General features: G+C 41.1%; 1 protein-coding gene across 8 annotated transcripts in view; it reads left to right on the forward strand.

The window, feature by feature from the left end:
- Nucleotides 1–24,008, forward strand: part of CHCHD6 (coiled-coil-helix-coiled-coil-helix domain containing 6) — a 117,089-nt gene that overhangs the window by 61,945 nt on the left and 31,136 nt on the right. For 2 of the 8 annotated variants that reach the window (XM_030043947.1, XM_030043948.1), the window contains 2 exons: nt 1,104–1,174; nt 16,956–17,091. In XM_030043947.1, the coding sequence (XP_029899807.1) occupies nt 1,104–1,174; nt 16,956–17,091 (207 nt within the window). Of the gene's footprint in view, nt 1–1,103; nt 1,175–2,303; nt 2,412–16,955; nt 17,092–21,111; nt 21,355–24,008 lie in introns of those variants that run through there. The other 6 variants (XM_041118624.1, XM_041118625.1, XM_041118622.1 and 3 more) reach the window with 6 other exon arrangements.

The raw sequence follows: 24,008 nt of genomic DNA on the forward strand, positions 1-24,008 counted from the left end.
TAGAACTTGAGTTATATCTGTCCTTTTCTTTTTCTAACCACTGAACAATATGTGTCGTCTCATCATGCGCAGGACCACAGCTGCATTTATGGGAAAATAAATGAAGAAGGGCAAGAATAGTATTCTATATAAAATGGCCATATTTGGGGAGAGATGAGATAGCAGCTAGAACCAGCCCTAAATGAGTAGCTGTCCTCGCTTTCAATACCATTTTGTCACTTTTTGATTGATTATTGCATATTTTCTGCATGTGCCTTTTCAGACTAAGGGCCTTGCAGATGAGCTTTGAGTGAGGCAATTGCAGCTATTTCAGTATAAAGTCCAGAGGCTTTGCCTGAAGCAGCTTTATCAGCAGTTTAGTGACACAAGACCTTGCAGCGAAGTCACTGGGGGTGTGCAGCCATTCCCTTCTGCTGCTTGTGCTTGGGAGGCTTGTAAGTGCAGCCGAGAGAAGGAATTTATCCTCCATGTTCAGCAGCTGAGCAGTTGTGAACTAAAACTCTTTCTGTGCAAGCTCAGGAGAATTTAATGCAAACCTCTTAAGCCCTGCAGCAAGACACTCCAGACTCTGTTTGGCAGTGCCTTAACTGATACCTGATACGCCTCCCTATGTTGTTAAAAGGGAAACAGGCTGCATAATTTTCTTTTAAAGAATAAGTAACCTAAGTAGAAGCACTGAAATGTAAAATGGATTTTCCAGTGCTAGCAGCCAATTTTGATACTTGCACGTCAGTAACTTACAAGATCCTTCACAGCAATTAATGAAAAAAGAGAACAAAACACAACCCAACTGAAAATAACTCGGTGCTGGAAACACCTTGTTTTTGTGGTTACATGGAATAATCAAAGCTGACGGTTGGTTATTAGCGACCTTTTCCCCCTCTTTCCCTTCACAAAGGTGAAGCATGAATGGAGGACATGTTGTGGCCTTGATGCATTTTGCTGAAAATAAAATCAACTTTTAAGCCTTTTTTGTGTTCTTTGAACTGAATATGCTGTTTGTTGTTGAAAATCGTTATTAATTATAGAAGATAACTTTGTGATGGGATAAGATCTGAGGTGCCTTTAATTTTTAGAGCTGAGCATTATATTCTTTGTTTCAGAATGCAGAGATCTACAAGCTGACATCTGAGCAGTACCAGGAGGCAGCCACCAAGGCAGAGGAGTGGATAAAGTGAGGACCCATTTTTGTTCTTTTCAGCAGTTCCAGTTGCATTTCATAATGCTCTGTGTGTAGCTTCTGGATATTGCTGTAAACGGAGTGTGAAGGTACCTCCTGTCAGGTATTTAGGAGGCTGAGGAGTTGTAAGCTAGCACCCTCTCTTTCTGTGCCAAGCTTGACGAAATTTAGTATTAAGTTGTTAGATCTTTCAAGGGAGAGTGAGGGAGAAGACATGGACTTAGAAAATTCACATTAAATAGGAATATTTACGAAGGTTTTCAAAATGGCAATGGAACATGTTTAATCTGTTCAAACTTTGACCCAGTGTATTTAACCTACACGTTGCAGCATTGGGGTAGTGCATGGAAGTAGGAAGAATGGCACCACTTCTAAAGTTTTCATTGTCCGGGGAAGAAAAAGGTAAACAGTCTAAATCTTAGCCCTGTGAATTTCAATCAAAATGGAGTTGTAATTATCATGAATGTTTTCTTAGAATGGGTGCAATGATTCTTCTGGCCTTTTTTATTGGCCTTGGCACGATTAGTGGACCTTAATGTTGTCTTTTTATCATGAGCATATTTAGTGTCTAAATTCCATTTGTATTTGCCAGTAGTGTTATATAGCTTATTGTTCCACATGCACTAACAGCTGTCCAAGAAAAAATATTTTCTATAATTCTTTAATATTAATGAGTCCAAAGCAATTACACTGTCAAGAGCAGCACTCGGATCTCAGTTGGGTAAACAGTTGGCCAACATGCAGTAAACTGGAGTAGCAACATATGTAGTCCAGTTGGGTCCAGTCCAGACTGTATGATACTTAATTGCATAAATAGATAATATAGTAGTGATGAATATGTTAGTGGGCTGTGCAGTATATTGTGCTGTCTTTATTTAAAATTATGTTTGGCTGCCAAAGCATCACATAACCTGTTGTAATTTCACATTTTTGTTTGGACAGTCAAGCAATAAGTTGCTAAAGAAGCCAAAACAAGGAAGCTAAAACATTGCATGCATTTTCATGCGGTTTTCCATAGCAGCATTCTAAATTCTGCTTTTAAATAAAATTTAAAAAATTCATAGGACACAGAGTTCTGACAGTCTTTGATCAGTTCAGTCTTTTCTTGGATTTGCTTCTGCAGATGTGCGATCAGTTGTTGGGAACACATGTAGCAATGATTTATCCTTGTGACTTTGTAAAGGAAGAGATTGGGACCTTAGATTATGTTCTTTACTTGCTCTTACAGACTGTAAGTAACCTTTTTTTTTTTATAGTAGTCTTAAGTTTGGTTCCTGAGGTTTCAGTTACATTTGGTCTCGTCTGTTTCTTGCGGAGATGAAGACTGCTAATGTAGGAAACTCAGGAATGCAACCACTTCTCATAAAGGCTGGTGGCTGAGACCGATGCAAATGCTAATGACTTCTTTCTTTCAAAATTTACAAAATGTGTTTATGGTCTCTCAGGGTTTCCTTCCCCTTTTCTTTGAGTCTTCATCACCTGACAGTCCCTGGCTTCTGGCCTTATTGTACAATGCCTTTCTATTTAAAGGCCATATGAATTTGAGCCATCATAAAGGGGCAGATTGTGGCACTAGTTAAACTGAGGGAGAAGGTGAACATCGTACTTTCTGTTCCTTTACAGTAGAAATTGCCAGCAATAGCTAGGATTGCACTGAGCTGTGTGTTGGTGTACACGATGTGGGATTGATAATGCCCTTTGAAAATTGTACATGGGGGAAGAATCATTGCTTTACCACATCAGCGTGCAGTGTACGTGCCTCTTACAGCAGTACGCAGTGATCATTTTTTGAATTGTTGCCTCGGTGTACAACACACTGTACAAACACTCTAAAGGGTGCACATGCCTCGTGTGTGGGTCATGGTAAGGCTGGGACGGGGTCAGGGAAAATTCCTTCGTACGTTGGCATTCATTCTTAATTGGTAGGACTTGAAGTCTGCATGTTGTGAGGTCCTCTTGTTAGGCGTTGTACATGCAAGTCCTTCTACAGCCTGTTTATGGTAATAAATTACAAGATCTTGTGACTTCAGTAGAAAGAATAGTTTGCTTATCCTGTTTTGCACTTTCATATTAGACATACAAGCACAGAAAGTGCTAGGATAGGTAAGACTGATTTATGCAGATCTAGTAGCTTGGTTGGCAGGAATAAACTGACACTCCAGCAAAATTACATGAACTGGAATATAGCCAAAGCATGAATGAAGTGCAGCTCTGCCTGCTGCCAGTGCTGGACCACGACAGCTCCTGTAACAAAACGGAACCAGGAGTGGCACTTTCTCCATCTGCAGAGGAGAGTGCATTTCCTTCCCATAGTGTCTCTTCCCTAGCTTATATCATCCCTGTTTCACTGAACTCTTTGACCTGCCCCTGGTGCTTGTGCCTTGTGAGACTGATCTACCCTGTATTTTTTGTCTTCTGCCATTGTGTATCAGCATAGCTGATGGAGGAAGAGGGGAGTAGAGCTGGGGCTGTTTCTACAGTGAGTAAGTACCCTGTTTTTCAGAGTCCATGTTGAAGCAAAGATAAGAAAGAACTGAAACAAAAAAATGGTGTTTTGTTGGCAATTATTGACTTCTGTAATTCTGTTATCAACACCTACAGCACTGCACAAATGGTCAAGTGTTCCGTGGACTATTTCCTCTCCTTAGTAATCATGAAGTGTTGCAGGACCTAAGAATATTGTACAAGCTTTCCAGCAGTGACCCTTCACAGCATGTCTGTGAGGTAGACAGGTAAACCTTCCTATCTCCCTTTGTATAGAAACAGAAGTTAAATACTTAGTGCTGAGCTTCATATTAAATCACCAACACAGTCATTAGCTCTTGGTTTCTACTTCAAGGTAGGATGCTAGGTCTGATGCCTGCATGGCCTGACTCGTGCAATGGACTTTGTTCCTCATCTCTTCACCTGAACTCAGCCTGCTCCTGTCTCTGCATTGCTCCTACCACAGTCTCCTTCTTTGTTCTGGGCTCTGTCCAACCTGTTTCTTTCTCCCAGAGAGAAGACCCTAGCAACAAGAAACCACTGAGCACAGCTTTCAGCACCTTAAGCAACTTGCCCTTGTTGCTTATACGCTGTGGTGAATTGGACAGTTGCCACGGACATATTGTCTCAATGATGCTGTTATAATTGGTGCGTTATTATTTTTCTCTTTTGTTAACCAACAGAATTAAAGTCTGGGGACCTAGAACTTTTTTCCCCCTTCATTCCCTGTTTAGCAAACTGTGCACATCAGTAACCACCCACAAAGGAAGCAGCGTGTAAATAAAAAGCCAGTGCTCCCTGCCCTTCACTTCGTTCCACATCCTTTTCTCAGTGTTCATAGAGCCATGACTCAGACTAGGTTTAGAGAAGACAACTTGCTAATCCCCTCCCCGCTACAGAGAATAAAATGGCATTTCATTCCAAGCTCTATTAATGCGCTCGCTCCGGGGATAAAGCAGCACTCCCAAAAGGCAGTGGCCAAATTTTTTTTCTGTTGCGTTGTCTTTGTCTTCTTTTGAGTGTTACATTTAGATTAGCTTCTGAGGATTAAATGTTATTACAGTCCCTGAATCTGTTAAGGGGTAGGAAAAAAACATCAGTAAAGAGGCTATGGCTTAGTGCAGGCACTCTAGATTTATCCTCAAAATGCTGGTTTTTAAAATTTGATTTGTTTTCTTTTGTGAAGGTTGTCTTATCACGTTTTTATTTTATTTTTGTAGTTGTGAAATTTGGATGCAAGAATTGGCTATGGGTGGGGGTGTGACTCTCTCTAAAAGGTAAAGCTGCGGGAGTGGGGTGAAGGGATTAGGAAGCTGTTAAAAGATAAAATTGTTCTGAAGCTGAGTTTCCCTCTGAGATCTCCTTATAGTTTGCAGAACTGTTTCTGAAGCTGCTTACTGGTGGCTGTGTTGCTTTGCATGTTGTACTGAGAGGACTGCGTATACTTTGCACTGTTATCAAGGAGTGCATAAAGAATGTCAGTATCTTATCCTGATAGAGATCAGCCTTGAATCCAAGGCAGCTTTCCAATGGAGAAACCGCCAAAGAGATTTACTCCATATGGGACTTAGTATCTAAAAGTTCCATTTAATGGTCCTAAGATACTTAAACTTAATGGACATGAGTATTTAAGGTGATTACATTAGAGAAACTGGCAAGTAGTAAGTATCCTCCTGAGCTGAATGTGGAGTAGAGAACCACACTTACTCAATGAGGGTAGGGGCAGAAATTTCACAGATGGACTGTGTGCTGGGAATCGGGAATTTATGGTGTGCTTTCAGTACTCAGGGAAATGAGAGTTTTATTGAATTGCGCAAGATTTTATGGTGCTGATGGCCCCTCAGTTAAAATGGCAACACTAACTGGAACCTAGAGGAACTTCCTTTTCTTTTTTTCTTCTTTTTTTCCTTGTTTGTGTAGATCTGGAAAGTTTATAAGATAGTTGGTAGTTCTTGAGTTTATTAATCTTGAAATCTACTATGAGACCTCAGGTATTTCAACAGAGGGCTGTGCCCAGGAGTCAAGCTCTGAAATAGTTATTATGTGGACAGTCACAAAGCCCAAGGAGAAGAAGGGTAAAGACATCATAGTTTTCAAACAAAATTGCTCTGGGATTTGTCCTGTCATTAGATTAGATAAATGATTAATTCACTGTTGAAATTAAGAGCCTCTGCAATAGGGATTTAAGAGGTTTCAGGAATAAAAGACTGATTACTGCTGGGAGCTCTTCCCCAGCCTTATCTCAACATAGTGCTTTTGTGCCCTGCAACAGTGGTACCTTCACAAAAAATGGTTTGGCTCCATCCCAGTCCTGTTCTTCCCTCAGTGCTTGGTTTGTGCCAGTTGTTCCTACTTCTGTCTGTGTTGAGTCCATTTCATGTAATCTTTATTTAAAGAAATGAGTTACTAGTCAAAGCTTTGCCGTTTCTCATGTTGATAAAGTTGCTCTTAGTAGGAAATTGGAATATTGCTGTAAGAGACTATAAGGCATGAGTTTCCCCAAAATTATTTTAAAAGAGCATAAAAGAGTAGATGGGTCAATTTTGACTTTGTGTCATTTTACATGGTGTGAATTTTACTGAAAGAAAAACTTTCTGATCATTTTCAGTTCGGCTTCACAAAGATTTTCACTCATTTACATTAGCATGTAAACATTTTCTTTACGAGTTCTGGAAGGCCTGTTGTTAAGCAACTGTTTGTACCAAAGCATTGATTTCAAAGCAAGGTATGTTCCTCTATACTTTAGGAATATGGTATGTGGTAATAGAAGTCGAATATGTGTAACGGATTTGTGTATATGTTCCAGTTGGGCCAGATTATTCTTTTTTGAACTGATTTTTAAATCTTGAAAATTTACTGGATTGTATACTTTATCCAAGCTGTCAAATCTTCTTTCTGAAGTTCAGTTCTTGAGTATTACTAAGATGCTAGTTCTAAATAAGACTTTCCTTTTGCCCAGTTAGTCAAATGATGTTCTAATCTAGTGTTCACAGTATCATCTTTCCTCTCATGCATGATGAGGGATGACTAATAAATCAGTCTAATGAACTGAGATTGCAGTTCTGTTAGTGCTGAAAAACTGGTGTGAAATATTAATATATCTTTTCAAAATTGCAAGAGCATTTCTTCAAAGGTACATTGGTAGAACTTGGGAATTTGTAAAGTAAGACCTGAATAGCAAAGACTGGAACAGCAAAGTAAGAGGTGCCAAAGACTCCAGGTAGTCTATTAGGGATGTTTCTATTGCTATCGATTTTTACATGGAAAGCACTTGTATTCTGTAGTAATGTTGCCATTATAAAACCCTTAGATTGGGGTTTGTTGGCAGGCCAAATTCAGATTGTTTTCAAAAGCGTGGTTATTTGTGCAGCTGTTAAAACAAACCTCAGACATACTTTGTGCATCAGAGTACATGAAATATTTCAGTTCAAAGCTCTTTATCATGGAAAATGCAGTGAACATAGAAGCAGATCTCTGCCTTCAGATTGGGAATTACATATTCCACTGTGTACCATGGTGGAAGCAAGATTTCTCCAGGTTTCATAGCATTTTATTGTGTATTTAGATGTAATGACAGGTCCACATGAAAGTTCAGAACTTCTTGTGCCTTTGGTCCCCCCCTCCCCTTGGCCTGAGTTGGGAAAGTATCATGAATAATAATTAATGACCCAGCTCAGCTTATTCCTGCTGTGGTTTTCTGCCTCTGTCTTCCAGCACGTGTGTTGTATAGTGAGCTGGTGGTAGTGGCACAGGGCTGATTTGTAGAGGATTGAGGTTAAAGTTGTCTGGGGAAGCTTTCCAGAAAGAGTGGTGAATTAAAGATGTCAGAAGCAATAATGCCTGAGAAACCACTTGTTACCAGTGAATTAATGACTTGTTTGCTAATTAGCAGCCTAAGGCAAAGTTGAGGTAACACTCCTAACAATCTGGTCATTAATTCAGTAGCAACTGATTTCAAGGGCAATGTTGCTATTTTGAACAGTAATTGTATTCCTGATTCTGGATTATATGCACTGTGCAAAATGTCTTTACTTACTGTTGAGTCAGAGTCCTCTCCTGGAGTGATGGAGGACTGATAGCAGAGACCAAAGGCAAGTACCAGTGGGAGAAATTTGAGGAGAGAAACAGTTTGTTCTGTAGGTCAGAGCTTCTGTATCTCCATCTTCAGAGAAAATAAGGACTGTGGCAGGACGGCTGTGGACACCTTCCATTGTGTGGTGATCCATCTGCGCAGAGGAAGTTGCTGGTGTTTGATGTTGTTAGCTGATGAGAGATTGAGATCCTTTCCTCCCTTACAAAGGGGCAGAAAAACCATCTCTGCCATCAGTCCAGGTTTCAATGACTTAATTTATTTCAATATTTGTTTATTCGGTGGGATTTTGATAGTTCATGAAGTTACTCTGATAAAATAGGTTTCTAGGCTATGGGTTCTCATCAGCTGTTGGAGTCTCAAGATCAGCTGGTACTCAGCCTACTGTGAGAGGACCTTGCTGGGGTTGGTTCTTCCTTCCTATCCTTTTCTTCTCCTTGTTAGTCCCAGAAGTGTCTCTCGCCTGCCCGTCTGGGACGTAGACGTACCACACCAACCACGATCGTAACTAAATTGGCCCCCAAAAGTGGCATTTGGAAGACAGGAGCACTTGCTTGTTGGGGGACGAGTATTGATTCTTCGGAAAGAACTCAGCATTGTGCTGACTGTGAGTGCCACTAACAGCGCAATGGAACAAGTGCCTCAAGTAGGCATGGGTCTTATTAACTCACCCAAGACATTTCCTGTGCTCTTCTCCAAACTTAAAACTATGTTATCTAAATTATTTTCTATAAGGATTTTTTCAATTCTCTGAGGACTTCTTGAAATTAGAATATTTATTTAAAAACAAAACAAACAAAAAAATCCCAACCTCCCCCCAAAAACAGACTTCAAGGCTTTGTGTGTGTGTTCCTTGAAAGCAACATTATTGACGTTCTCTGCAGGATGAGTAACTGCTTAATGGTGATCTTGCTGAGTCAGTACTCAGCAAATTGCACAGCATGGTAAAAGGGTGCACTATGGTTTTGAAGGTTAGAGCATGTGGGCAGAAGCAAAGGGATTTTTTTAATAAGGTGAATGTTTAGCTTCAGATCCCACCTAAACTTTGATGCTGGCAGCTTCATTCTCCTCTCAAATTTTGTTTCCACATCTTTAGCAGGATATGTCACTCGGTCGGTGCAGAATATACTAACGGACTCATATTTTTGTCCGTCACTGATACCCCTTTGTGGAGTCTGGCATAAACTTCAGGGACCTTGTACAGTGCTTAGAGGCATTTTAGAAAAGTAACTGCTGTTCAAATGAGCGGTCAGGGTTTTCTTTTAAAAAGAACATTCATTAGCAGTCTGACATCATTACGAGATCATCTCACAGGAAAAATTTACTGAACCTGTCTGTCCCTCATGTCTGGCGGTTATATGAAATCAGCATATCACATCTTCAGTTACTTACTTTAGAATACTTTTGGGGGAGGGGTTTAATAGACCAACAAAGAATCTGGGCCCAACATTCTCCCAGCAGACAGTTCCCCAGCTAACTCCCAGATATTATAGCACTACCACAACCCGTATATTCTTAGGGCCAGTGCTGCATACATTCTGTAAGCTGCATGCATTCACTTCCTGACCTGAGATCTTAACCAGTTTTTAGATGTTGTTTTTTATCTGAAGAAAGAAAATCCCTATTCAGGTCACTTGTTGGGCTGTGTGTTGTTTTCAGATTCAGTTATTGCTTGCTATATTGCTTTTCTGCCTTGTGGGAGCTGAGCCAGCTTCCTTTCTGATTCAGAGAACTCCTTCCAGCAACAAGATTCTGACTCATTCCTGCTTGGCTTCCAGAGACCATTTTGCTGCTAACTTTAGGCTCTTCATCTTTGCTAGTCAACTTTTAGTAGCTTGGCATCTTTGGAAAAAATGGTGCATGGCTTTGTGGGCAGGAGATCCAGTTCTGTTCACTTGCCAAGAGATACAGAAGTTAAGGAAGAGGCAGTAGTTTTCCTTTCATCTTCCAAACTGGCAGTTTCTCATAACTCAGTATTCTACCATCATAATCAGTAAAGAATTTACATCCAAATGTACATTGGAATTATCCACTTGTGGGGAAAAGTCTCTCATTATTCCAAACCACTTGCCATCTGCCATGCAGAATGCTAATAGGGATGATTAGTTATTCCGTTTGCAGGTTCAGTAGGATAAGGATCATTTAATTTTATATGGTTTTGTACAGTTTTTTGCATATTGCTACCCTCCTCGTCCCCCAAAGACCCACAGCCCACCACCAAAACCACAGTGCTTGCCGCTTATGTGGTGCTAGGGAAGCAAGTTAAATTTGGTTGAAACTGCACTTGGCAAAGCACAATAAAATATAAATCGAAGTCTTTTAGGATGACCCATTGGTCAAATGGGAAATGACCGCTTGTGTATGAGGATAAACCATGTAGGAGGACAAGAGAGTTTGTGATACATTGGAGTAAGGTAGAGAGCTGGAACCAGCTTTGGTTGGGTCACACAATCTCTTTGCATCAATTTTCATCACTGAAACAGAGAGATTGTTGTTGGATTTGCAAAATTAGAGGTTGTTACAGAAAACTGCTAAGTTTTAGTTATTTTCCACTTCAATCTGTATGTTTTAGAGTTTGGATTTTGGTTTTTTTTTGTTTGATGAAGAGAAAGTGGTTGAGTCAGGCTGTTTTCACTGAATGCAGTACAGTGGCACAACAAGTTGCTGACACTTGAGTTTTGGACATTTGTGTTAACTTTTGTTCTCAGTGATAGAATCTAACTACTTACACAGGAGAAGATTTCAGAAGAGCTTCTGCATATCTGTGATCGGAAAGAAAGGAGGTGTCTGCCCTGGAAAGGGCAAGGGTGCACTGAGTGCATGGATTGCACTGGGGAATTGTGTGGCAGCTTCAAACAAGCTGTTGAAACAGGAATGGAGATTGGGAAGTACTTCAGTGACAAATTTTGTAGGATGACAGAGTCACCCAGAAACTCATAGTACTTTATAAATATGCATTCATTAGGCACTTCCATGGACAAGGTAGGGAAAAAGAGAATTGGGTGACCTATTACTGAAATGCAGCTGTGAAGGGGGAGAAAAAAAGAGGGGAAATATTGCAGCTGTGAAGTAGTGTGCTGCAGACAATGTGACAAGGCATATGGGGAGGGTTTAGAAAGACAGGAATACAACTGCTTCGGCTGAAATTTTGAGGTAGCGCTCCTATTCTCATGAAAATTGTCAGGAGGTTTCACCTTTCCTTTTAGTCCGTCTCCTCTTGCTCTACACAATATGTTACTTACTCCTACAAGCCTTGTATTCCATCCAGATCAGTGGCAAAGCCTGATGAGCACTGTTTTGAATACATGAGGGTGATCAGATATATTTCCTTCCTGATCACATTAGTTTAGCCTCACGAGGCATGCAGTTTGTTTACACTGTGCTAGGTTATGTAGCTTAAATAGTACTGAATTTTAGTAGACATTTGGATAATCTATTAAGCTTCTTCCATCTCTTATTTCTCTTGCCAAACAGCTGCAACATGACTCTTCCCTTTTTCATTCAAGCCAGATTATCAAGCTGACGTGGAGGATCAGGGAATCCCATAGGTTATAGTGAGGCCATAGTGTTTGCTTTGTGATAGTGCAGCATCCTGCAGCCTATGCTGAAAGTTAGCTTTCCTGGCTGTTTGTTGTGTGCTGATGAGTTTGCTATATGTGAATGAAATGCTTCAATTGTGTTTAATTTTCTGCTGTAAATGTCAAGGATGCAATAATGAGAGAGGATGAAACCTTTCTATGTGCTGTTTATTGCATCTGTCTGGAGTTATTTTTCTGACATGTTAAAGAGAAACCATCAGAGCCAGCTGCCACCCAAGGGAGAATGCAGTTTTACAGGTCAGTTAACCACTTACCGGTTTTTATACATGTACAGTACAGCATGGCAGCACACCACATTTATGTGACCAAAGCATCACTGAGCTTAGTGTGAAATGCATGTAATGTACCCTGGATATATAAACATGCTAATCAGCTATATGACATGTCTCTGATTCCTTCCTGACACACAGAAACTCCTGCTGTGTGCCCTGGGTTTTGCTTGCAGTGCTGCCTGTGCACCTCATTGCTGACCTCTGAGGCTGTCTGCATTGTAGTGACAGTGGTGACTAATGTGGCTTGCTCAAGGTAGCTCAGTCACTGGTCTTAGTCAAATAATGCAGCAGAAAGCAGCTAATCTAGTTGTTGGATTTTGCAGCCCACAGGAAATTGCAGGTTGCTGCCCCATTTAGGTTGCTGCTTGCAGCTGTGTACTGGAGCTAGCTACTCTGAAGTTGGCTTATATGAGAGACCCTGCATGTCTTTGTTTTTCGTTTTCTGATCAGGGGTATAAAAATGTCTAGGTTTAGATACCATCAGCCTCTGTCTTGATTTTTTTCACAGCTTGAATGGTTTCCCAGACTAAAAGGTAAAAAGAGGATCTTGCTCTTAACTCCATCTGGTATTGCTGCTCTACCCGGTAAAGCCAAGTGATGGTGTGGTACTCACTGTGCAATTACTGATTTTGCACTAGTCTAAAGAGCTGCCAAGTCCTAAAGCATTAAAGTTGTATCTGCACTTGGCTAGTCTGATTTTTCAGCTGGGTGGAAGGACTAGCAAATACATACACATCTTCCAGCTTTCACTTGCTTTCCAATACTGAGTCCGTAATTACTCTTCCAAAAAGGGAACCTGTCAGCAGCAACTAGCTAGTAGCCATCGTGCTGTGTTTGAAACCTTCTGTCTATGGGGTCTGTATCCTGATGATACTGCCTTAATCGCTTCTTGCAGTAAGTTTGTGTGTTTGTCTCTGGAAGCTGTGCTGCTTCTTGATTAATTGATGGACATTTAGACCAGTGCTCTTCCTACTATCTCAGAGCTTATGATGAAAATTCTTGAAGAACCTTGCTTTAACCTCCCAGACGCTTAGCACTTCTTCACAGGGTTTATATCCATGTAGAAATGAATTTGCCAAGACAAATGAATGCAGTTATTGACTGGAGCAGCCGTTACCTGCCGCTATTGAACAGTTAGGAGAGGGTTAAGAAGAAAACATCTTCTGAGCCACTAGATTGGCCCTGACTAAGATGAATGTCTAATTCACTCCCAGCGTCCTTACTGCTGCCAGTAATAAAAAGCTTGCTTCACATATTCACCCCACTGCAGACGTTTCTCTTAAATTAAATATCAAGAGGACATATAATAGCACGATTCCACGCCAAGCCAATATTATCAGATTGATGTCAGCAGTGATAATAGAAGAAGGATAAGTTGATGAGATTTCATTTATTAAATAAAGTAAAGGGAATACGCAGTGATAGAGAGGATTTGGTAACTCTTGGTGTGTCAAAATGCAGCAAGATCATGCTCATTCTGTCTTACCTCAAGGGATAGCAGAGAGAAGGATGCCCTTTGTTTCATTTTAAGAAAACCTCTCCCTTCTTTTCCAGACAAAGACCTGATTTAGATCCCTCCATGGGAGGGGGAGAGGAAGATCTGAAGTCATGAATTTCATGTGTACGTAGCCTTCTTTCCCATTGAACAGTGGTGAGGCAAAGGTTTCTTTCCTCACTATGATGGGAGCGGGACTACTAATGAGTTTTATTTCTAGATTAATCCTTTCCTCTTTCCCACCTGTCATCTTTTCTCCTTTCCTCTTCCTTTAAACAGATGAGAGCATGTGTTACTGGTTTAGTCTTTCATATTCTGTATGTCCCGCGTTTATTTCTGAGGTATTGTCAGAGGTCATCTCCCATACTTCCCTGTCCACAGGTATTGTCCTAGCTCCTCTCAGCACAGCCTTTCTCTCTTGCCTTTTTCCTAGCTGCTATAAATGAGCCTCTGTTTTGATAATAGTGGTAGCAATCGCAACACTTTTTATTTTAAACAGAGGCTAATTGTCTACCTTATTTGGTGGTGGCATATTATGCTTAAAAGCGTGACCCATTTTGGAAGAAAGGTCAAAGCATACTACTCTTCTGCTCTTTATGTATTCAAACCTCATCCCTCCTCCACCATGTTCCTTCCCCCTCATTGTTTAAGAAATAATAATAAAAACCCTCAAACAATGAGACGTTTACCAACAGCAGTGTAGTGGAATGTCCAGAAGATGAATTTTTCTAAAGATTAGTTAGTGCCAACAACCTTGAGCTGGGCTGAGGTTGAAGGGAGGTACTTGACAAAGGTCCACCTTCTTTGGAAGTCAATGTGCTGTTGCTCTCCACAGAGATGTTTGTAGTTAGACACTGCTGGTCTCCATCAGGTTTTTCATGTTTAATTCCTTTTCCTTTCAGATATGTAAAAGTAAAGACAGACAACTGTAAGGTGCAACTGGTGTATAGGGCTGTAGGTCCCCCTTATGTGGAAATGTTGCAACCTAAAGGTAAGAGGCTTAATGTGAGCTGGAAGGTGGCATCCCTTTGAGTCAGATAGGACAGGAGTGGTGATTGCTGTGCTGGTAGAAAAGCTCCTCAAGCAATTGTTCACCAAAGCAGTTCAGATACCCCTTTTCTGTCCAGATGGGTACCAGAACTAGTCTGCTGGATGTGGATGACTTGTGTAGTCCCAGACTCTGCAGGATATGCTTCCTTATGGTGAGCTCACATTTACTTCTTGTCCCTTTGTTTCATAGATCATACTGCATAGTGGGGCATAGTGACAGTTACTTCCCGCTCCAAAGTGAAATGTCATTCTCAGTGGGATATAACTGGTTCTGTTGAATTTCCAGTTCACTTGTGAATGCACTAATATATTGGTTTGTGTAATTTGTATTGATAATTACCTTAACCAACTTTGTGTTATGTTGATTAGTTTCTCTAAATCTGTTTTGAGAAGCTGCTGCAATTGATGCATAACCTCAGTTTAAGATTTTATTTTGAAGAAATAAAGGAGAATATTCTTGTTATGATTCTGGGTACCTGGTACCCAATAAATCCTTTCTGCATTGTGGGAAGTGGCATGTATGAACGCTGATTTAGGTACTTGCTGGGCAATGCATGCCACTCTGTGCTGACTGATCCCTTGCCTCTGGTAGGCTTCAGGCAGCAACACTCACTCTGTGGCTTCTCGCTCGTCACTGTGTGGCTTTTAAGTAGTCTCTGTGCTGTGGGTTGAGCACCAAGGGGTCTCCTAAAGAAGAGGACCACAGGCTTTGCACTACTGTCTGAGCCCACAGATGGATCCTAGCTTTATATTTACTCTAGGCAATGAAGACTGATGCTATAGGACAGACAGTGAAGGAACAGACAAAAAAAAAAAAAGGCGCAATTCCTATAGCTTTCCATGCTGACAATGGCAACCTCAAGCATTCTTCCAAATATTTCTGAGCTGTTTCTACCATATTGTTCAGTTCAGATGAATACACATGCCACTGTTCTGTGGCATGCTGTACCTTTTTGCTCTTCTAGCTCTCTGCATGAAAATTACAAAATGCCCTTCAGTTTAACATGGCTGAGCTTAAAAGTCTTAAATTTTTCAATGAATTGAGGGATTTGGTGGTATTTCCTGACCTGGTATTGTTTGGTATAGTTTCCACAGTCTCACTGATTTGATTAGAGTGATATTAAAGTTAGTGACAAAGCAAAATGCCAACGTTATGAGTTTCTGAAGCTCTCCCTGGGTTCTTTTCTATTCCAAAACTTGAAGATTTTTTAGAATATGGGTTTTTAGAGGCTTTAAAGGTGATTTGCTATAGAACATAGAAATTAGAAATGCATACTAGCCTCTAGGGACCATGCATGGAATAAGTTTCTTCTAAAAGCTGTAAGATTAGTGAAGAGGTGGAAAGAGAAGTCTGTATAGTATCTTTGGTGGTTTCTGATCCAAACCTCAGTGTTTTAGAGTGTGGCTGTCATACTGTTACTGATAAATTCTTAGTCTGTCCATGTATATTGGCAGTAAGACTGAGGACTGCAGAAGTATCATTTAGAGTATGTCTCAGTCAAACTATTTTGAGGGAGTAACCAGGTTGCTGATATGGAAAGGACAGAATTTTTTTTTCTTCTTTTGGACCTTCCACTTGCCTTCCTGAGCACCTCACAAAAACAAGCATGATTTGGAAACTTATATCTGAGCTCTCAAAAAACTTGGTTTAAGATTTCATGTTTCTTAGTAATCTGTTCCACCTGAGAGAATGAGACATGCCCAGGAACAGGTTGTGTTTTCTGTCTGTCTCACTATGAAGCCCTGTTGCTGAATGAGTACCTGTTGTTGTTACTGTGGAAATGAATACATCATAGTATGGCATTAATGCCTGCCTGTAGCATCAAGTGCTTTGGAAGGAAGAAGTGCATTTGATATTTGGGCACAGATCTCTCTAAGCATATTGGGGCAGAATATGCAAAGTATTAAATGGATTTATGGTTTAGGAGGCAGCATCTGAGGATTGCTGCACCTAAGCATATGTTCTCTTGTTCTCTGGTAAAACATACCATGACAATTGTGCTGCAAATTCCTGCAATTTGTGTCTGCCTGTCTGTGCAGCTGATGACACTGTCGTTACTGTGTTTGTGCCATTGTTGCTGGTATTGTTTTACAACGACCTTCCCCTTTATTGGTACTGTTGCTGATGATGTGCCATATGTACACATGCACATTAGAGTATAAGAACATCATCCCTAATTGTTCTTGGGTAGCTGTCAATGCCATTTACAGGGTATGAGTACTAATTGCTTCAGAAATACAAAGAAACAGATATCTGGTCTTGCTATTATTCCGTTTTTTTCTAGTCACTAGGAGAATTGCAGTGCTTCCAACCATGTTGGATTTTTTGAAGTGTTTAAGTAGATGAGAATTCAATAGATTGAGGCAGTTTATTCAACAAGTCCGTTCAGTTGCTTGTCAGACTGTTACAGATCTAGCGCAGGCCCAGCCAGGATTCCTGAGTTCTGCCAAAGATTTCCAATGTGAGTTGGGGAAATCATTGAACCTCTTGGAACTGATTTTTTTCTCCTGACTGCAGAGGAGAGATGATATTTTATCTAAGGGTAAAACAGCCTTCCACACCAACCTAGAAAGAACGCATTCCTTCTTTCTGCTAAGTACCCTGGATTTTTCAGCTGAAAGACACTGTTGGTCATTTGACCCACTTTGATTGCTGCTCCCACCAGTCTCTCTATTAGGACTAGATGACTCCAACACAAGATTAGTATGTGTGTCACTGGTAAAGTGGTAATAAGTGGGTGAAAACTCCTCTTCATGCATCTTTCTGTGCTCGTTTTCCCTGCAGGAGGAGGAACACTGATCCTGTCTGTGCAAGCCTGCAGTCTGAAATTCTGAAGTGCTACCAAGAAAACAAACGTGAAGTGCTCAAATGCTCGGAGCTGGCTAAGGAATATCAGCGCTGTGTTAGTGCAGCTCAGAAGGTAACAAAAACTCCCCTGTTGTACTTGCTGGCTTTGCTGTCTTGTTTTGTATGGTGTTTTCTTCTGGAAAGCGTTTCTGAGAGCTGTGGTGTCTGTTAGTCAAATTGCAGTGTTCATAGGACACAATTTTTCTTTGGGATCCATTTTCCCACATTCATTCCACATTTCCCAGTCACACTGTGGTATATCCTAGCTTCACTCCCATCAGTGGGTCCTGCTACACTGAGCTGCCACCAAAACAGTAGCACTGATGCTTCTAGGTTTCAAAGTCAGTCACAATAATTTGCCCAAGTTTTGCCTTCTTGGATGCTGTATTTTGCAAACGGTAGGCAAATCCATTTTGCCAATGTTGGCAATGTTTTGAACAGGCTCTAAACATCCTCCCATTATGGGACTTAGCAGTTGGAGGTCTTGCTTCCTTTCATTGCTGCATGAGGAAAGCTTCTTTACTGGGCAAAGCTGCTGCCTGTTAAGAAGACTGCACACTCCTAAAAACTGTTCGTCTTGTGTGGGGGGCCAGCAAGCCTTATGGGTCTTCCTTCTGAGATGCAGAGCCATAGTAGATTCTGTTGATGCCTGAGGACAGTGGGTGCTCAGTACCTTGGAAGAATTTCTGGCTATTGAATCAAGTGAAGGAGAAAGGAAAAATGAAGTATGTGGACATTACAACTAGGATATGGTCTTGTGAAAAGTGAGTGGTAAGACATAAACTGCTGCTTGGGATGTCAGGAGTGTAAAGGATGCTGTTCCCCACATGAGAATTCCGTGGGTCGGGTGTCCCTCAAGGGCAGGCTTTTGGGTGGGTGCGGGGTGTGTGTGTGTAGAAAATTCTCCAAAAGGTGCTGAGACTATAGTAAGGTGGATTTGGGGAAAAGGATGGAGCCTTCTGGGAATAGAAAACTGAGACTTCTCTCATAGGATTACTAATGCAAAGGGTGAGGGAGAGATGAAGATTTCATAGAAGCAGTCTTTCTCCGTCGCATTAGCATTGTGAGGGGAAGCTGTATGCCTGATTTAAGTATAACATGAAACAAGCTGCCAGCCGGCTCCCAGAAGAAGCCCGACAGAAGGAGATGGGAAAATTGTCAGGATATATTAGACCAAATGTTGTTGCTAGTCCTAGTGGAATTTTTTTCCTTCCTGTTTACAAAGAAGGTCTTTGTATGTCTGCAAATCAGCAAGGTTAAAGCTGCCAGGGAAAGGGCTTTTCTCTGATATCTTTAAAGTCCCCAGCTCCCAAAACGTGTGGTTTCTTTTTCTTTCTCAGCTTTAAAGTAAAGTGGTGCCTGTGCTGCCTCTGCACAATCCATGCCCTCTGTTGCTGTGTGCAAAGCATTGGCGCATCTATTGCCAGCCTGCGTTACCTGATGCCTCCTCCTTGCCTCCTGTAAATCAGGCTTGTAGCCTTTTCAGTGGAGTATATCTTTAGCAAATGCATTTACCAATACATCTTTATTGCATGCAGTGCGGGTGGAATGTGATTACCAAAGAAGACAGATTGCATTAAACTTCAGCATATTTGCAAGCTGCGGCTCCAACCCGCCTGAGAAAGGGGCTGGGATGCTGCCAGCCCTGAGCCCCAGCCCGACATTATTAAAGAGTAAATAGGAAGCTAAATGACTGGTAACAGCAGAGGGCAGTGAAAGATCCTATTAACTTGGATCTTTTTTGGATTTGTGTGGTGGGGGGGGTTTGGTAGGTTTTCTTTATAAACCAAAAACTGGGGGTCATCTTGGTTCCCAGAGTGTTCAGTGAACTTCAGAAATTTTTTTCCACACTGTTACAGAACCTTCCTGGAAGGAGCAGTGCATAGGACATTAATTTGTTGTGGATGATGACAATGTGGCAGAAAATCTCCTTGCTGTGTTTTAAGAAGGGGTGAAATCTCCTTGCTATGTGTTAAGAAGGGGTGAGAGAGACTAAGGAATAGGTAACTAAACCTTGCAGCTAGATATGGGTGCTAGAGGGTTCTGCAAGTACAAATTCAAATAAAATTGTGTAAGGCAGTACATTTTCTGTAGTTTCTTTTGTCCTAGGACAGCTCAAGCCCTGACAATTTGCCTCACTGCTCTTACTGAGTCCTCTGACTCCTGAGATATATGTAGCGATCACAAGCTGTTGTGTTTTTTCATGAAGGATTAAAACTCCCTCCTCCCTTCCCCTTTTAAGCTGTTATTTTTCTTTAAGTTTAAATTAGCATCTTCTACCAAATGGCTTTGTCTCACGCATTCCTCATTCAGAAAATTCAGGTTGGAGGAATGTGGAAAAGGGAGGCCAGAATCTCTTGATTTCTTGGGTAGGTTTGTTTTTTTTTTTTTTTTTTTCCTAAAACCACAATTTGTTTTCCAGTACAGGAGGTTGTAATCAAAGCTGGATGTGTGACTTCAGCTCACTTGCATGCTGGTGATTTGTTCTTCTGCTTTTTACTGAAGATTTTATAAGGCTTGGTGAATATTCTTTAATGAAGCATCTGGTTCTCTGCAAGTTCCTTTTGATGGCTGGTAAAAATGTCTCCAGGGCATGGTATACATTAGACACAGAGAAAGCAAGCTCTAGATTTCTGGACTGAAAATTACAGCTTACAGTGGATGAGAATAATTCTACCCATCTTCCCCCTTACTGCATTGGTTTGAGACTGTTCCTTTGGGCACCCGTTTCCCTTTGCCTATTGCTGTGCACATCTCTGAGCCAGGAGCTGAGAAGCACCCTCAGTTACTTCTTGCCCCACAGACAAATATATCAGGAGGTAATCATTTAATGAGTTTTGAAATTTATTTTCTACTCATTTCCTGTACAGGCCCTCTTACTGGAACAGGCTACTTTATTGCAGTGAATGGTAGGGATGTAACTAATGTTACCTGTTTTGTATATTTTCTGGCCATCAGGGCATCTTTTGTAGTCAAGGGAGAGAAACAGGTACCGCTAGAGCAGGGCGCATCTGATCCTAAAACAGTCATCTGAAACAGGTCAGCTGAATTGCTATCCACAAGTGAGTATTTCTCTCTGCTGCTTGGGAAGCACATCCAGAGCATGAACTCCAAAGTTAATGCCTGTAGTGGGATGTTCATAGAGTTATGGGAGCAGGATCCTGCTCTGATTGTCCATCTAGTATACTTTCAACTTGCCCTGCCTAACCTGCTCACTAACTTTGCTGTTTATACCATCCTGAATGTTAAGTTTTGGTATCGTCGCCATTGGCTCGCTGCAGTGGCGTCAGCCTGCTTAGGCTCTGGGTTTCTTGTTGCATCCTGTGCTTTGCTTATGTGGAAGCTCTCTGAGTTTAGAGTATGTTACTGTAATGTCTCCTGTTTAATTTAGGAGTGTTTTATCTTTTCTGGTGGTCTGTTTTCGTGGCTCTGTAGAACTTCAGCTACAACATAAAAATCGCTGGCTTTAAATCTAATAAAAGCTGGGATAATGGGACAGCTGTGGGAGGGGCAGTTCCCATTGTGTCTTTTAAAATTGCCTGTAGTTTATTGACCGCAAGTTTCACCAAGAGCTACTGCTGCCGTTAGATAATGAGAATTGAAAATTGCTGCTGCTGTTTCCCCAAGGTTTTATCTTGTGCCAATGAGAAGAGGGTGTGGAAGGAAAAGGAGAGTGGGCAGTGGAAATCTGAGTAATTTCTTACTTTGAGTCCAAATGGAAGGGAAAAACAAATGATTTTTTTAAGTCTGAGTCCTATTAGAGAATTGCTTCCCTCCCCCTACAAATATGCACTCACATGCAAGCTTTTCAGAATAGTTGTGACCCATTCTGCTTCCCTCATGTCCTGTTCACACCAGTAGGCAGATCTGAATTTCCATCGGATTTTAGTTGGTTAATTTGTTACGTAATTGGTGGTTATACCAGGGAATCTCCAACCAGCTGCCACTTGAAAAATGTGGCCTCTGGTGACCATGTATTAATGTGATTTGGGATTTCAAACAGAACCTGCTTCTTACAACTGTGTGCAGAAAAATGTCTGTTAGTGAAGAGCATGTATCTCTTTCTTTCCAAGTGTTTTCTTACTGTCTCTAGGTGCCTGTCTTTCACAGAAGGACCAAGGTGAAATTTTTGCGCTCTAGCTCCTGGCCAAACCAAGCTATAAAGAGCTGCATACTCAGACACATGTATTCCCTTGTCAATAGGAGCTGTATACATTGAGCTAGGAGCCATTTGTAATTCTGCACTCTTTCTCCCTATTCTGCGTCCAGCTTCTCAAGAGTCTGCTATTCCTAACAGACAAAGGTAAACCTACTTCTATCAAGGCTTTAGGGCTTGTCTACATAAGGAAATGACAATGCAATAAACTGGTGAGTGAGTTTATGCTACAGCAACTTCCCTGTATATGAACATTCTGTGTTTGTAATCTAAGTGCAGGGAAAATTCACACTCGTTTACTGTGAGTCACTCTGCTATGCAAACAAGCCCTTGCAAAACACTGATTGACTGGTTTCCAGCGGAGGTAGATTTTTAACATACCCTTGAGTTGACTGCATTCACCTTTGCCCTTGATTGTAATAAAAATGAATGTGGTCAATTTACTGTGCGTACTTCTCCAAGTGATCCCTGTGAAAGCCCAGTTCCCATTTGGCACACAAAGCAAAGCATTGCAACTCTGCTGGAAGTTCATCTCTAATCTGTGGGCAGTGACCTGGATTGCTGAGAAGATGCTGCAGGTAGTCATGCAGTGTCCCATCCTGGTAGAGCAGTTTCACTCAAGCATTTTGGATCCTGCTGAAGCATGGCCTGCTGGGAGCTGTTGTTTCTGCAACCTGAATCTCTCTCTGCTAAAGAGAAACAGCTTCGGGATGCGTTGGATGCCATGGACTGCGCTGCAGATATCTCTGATCATTCTGGATCGTTAGGCTCTTGTTAAAAAGTTGTTTCCATTCTGATGGATTGCAGAATGCTTTCTAGACTGTTTGGTTATTGGGGTAGAGAGTAGCAGTCAGTGTGTGTGGCTGGGGAAAGTAGATTTTGGTCAGGTATAGTGAGGTCCATATCTGTACTTGAGAAATGCCGGGATTTCTCCTCCCCCGGGATTCTGCAGAGGTAGATCTTAGCTGTTGAAGTCTCATTGAGGAGATATAAATATATCACACAGTATGCTACTTGAAATGCAATATATCTAACTTGGAAGGGTTTAGGGTTGTTTGAGCTTTCTGAAACTCAGCTTTGTAGTTTCAGTTAAATCTGTGTGTTTCATATCTGGAGGATGATATGCCCAGCCATCCTCAGCCAGGTGTATGCCTGCCCTGCATTTTGTCAGTCAGTCCTTGCTTAAAGCAGACATATCTGTAAAGTGTTTTTCTTGCCTTCTCTGTCAAGCCAATTCTCTTTTTTAATCTTTCTTTCTTCCAACCTGTATTTGTGCAAATGCTGTGGTGATAACACTATCAGAGGAGTTTATGACTCAATAAATGGCCCCCACAAGGGAGTTGGTGGAGAGGCCACAAGCTGCAGGCAGCTGCTGCTTGTTTAGTCATAAACACAGAGGAGAGCAGCAGTGGATTAACTGTACCCAAGCATACCCTGACCTGTTATTTGCAAAGGTGAAAAGCATCCATATTTTGCTTCTAATTATAACGGATGGAAACAGTTATTGTTTTGATTTTTAAGGCAGCAGTTCTTGGTTATGGCAAGTCTTGGGTCTATACACAACACTTCATATCCTTAAAAGTTCATCAGTGGATAAACTACAAATACAGAGCTGTGTGAAAGGACATAAACCACCATCTTAATATATGAGGCTTGTCCCAGAGTAAAATGCTGGCCTACTTAAAATGAAAATGGCTGCTGCCTATACCTGGTATTTACGAAACTGGAGGCGTACATTCTTTATTTGCTCTATGTCTCAGCACTTCACGAAGCCCTGATGTTCCCCACAGCCTGCCATGTCGTCAGCACTTATTAACCCACGCAAACAAGTACCTTTCTCTGTCTGCTGTTTGCAGTTCACATACAGCCCAAATGTGGCACCTCCTGGAGTTTGTCATTTTTGAAGAAAACAAGAGCATAAATAAGCTTAAAACTTTTCTGCTCTCCTGGCTGTGTGTCAAGGCTCCTCTTCCAGAGATACTTAGTCCATACCCTGCATCATCTTTTCCTCTGAAGTTCTTGTATCTGTTGCCTGGTCTGGAAGGAGGACTTCCGACCCCATTTCTCTTCTCAAAAACAATCTGTTGTCTAACAGTTCAACGCACAGTCCATGTGCATTTATTTTTGGTTTTCTGGTTTTTGTTTGTTTGGTTTTTTGACATTGTTACAGTGAGGCAGAATTGCCTTTGGGTCTAATTTCTCGTTTGATGGTTCTGATCTCAGATATACTTACAGGTAAAGTTAATCTAAATATGTGTGTTTCACAGATGGTTTTGAAAGCGACTTTGTTAAAAGAGGGAAAGAAGTCAGAATGCCATGACAATTTCTGAAGTTGAACTTTTTAGTATTTTGTTACTTCTAAAATGTGGTCTGTGCTACAGTTCTTCTTGTTTTAAAACTTAGTTTGCCTGAACCTGTTTAAAGCATTCTAAAAATGTTTCTATAATAAAAATATTATAAGACCTAGCCAGTCAGGAATAAGAAGTCATAGCTGACTTGGTGATGTGGTCTTTGAGTAGGTGAATCTGAAAAGACTCATTTGAAGTTGGGTATCAACATTTCAAGCAAAGTAGGACCAAGCACTATCAGGAAAGGAATGTGTTTCTCTGATGTATTGTTTTCTCTCTCTTTTCAAAAATTATTTCTCTTTTGTAGTGGAACCTACATGGATCTGCTGTATCTAACAGTTTTCTCTAGTTCTGTGCTCTCTGTATGGTGTGTTAGATGGAGTTTTCCTGAGAACTGTAGCCTGTGTTCAGTTGGGCTTATCTAGTATGGGAAATAGTTGCTTGGGGGTGAGTGAGTGTTGCGATACATCATGCTGTTCTAATGCC

Source organism: Aquila chrysaetos, chromosome 20 (assembly GCF_900496995.4).
Source record: "Aquila chrysaetos chrysaetos chromosome 20, bAquChr1.4, whole genome shotgun sequence".
Lineage (NCBI taxonomy): Eukaryota > Metazoa > Chordata > Aves > Accipitriformes > Accipitridae > Aquila > Aquila chrysaetos.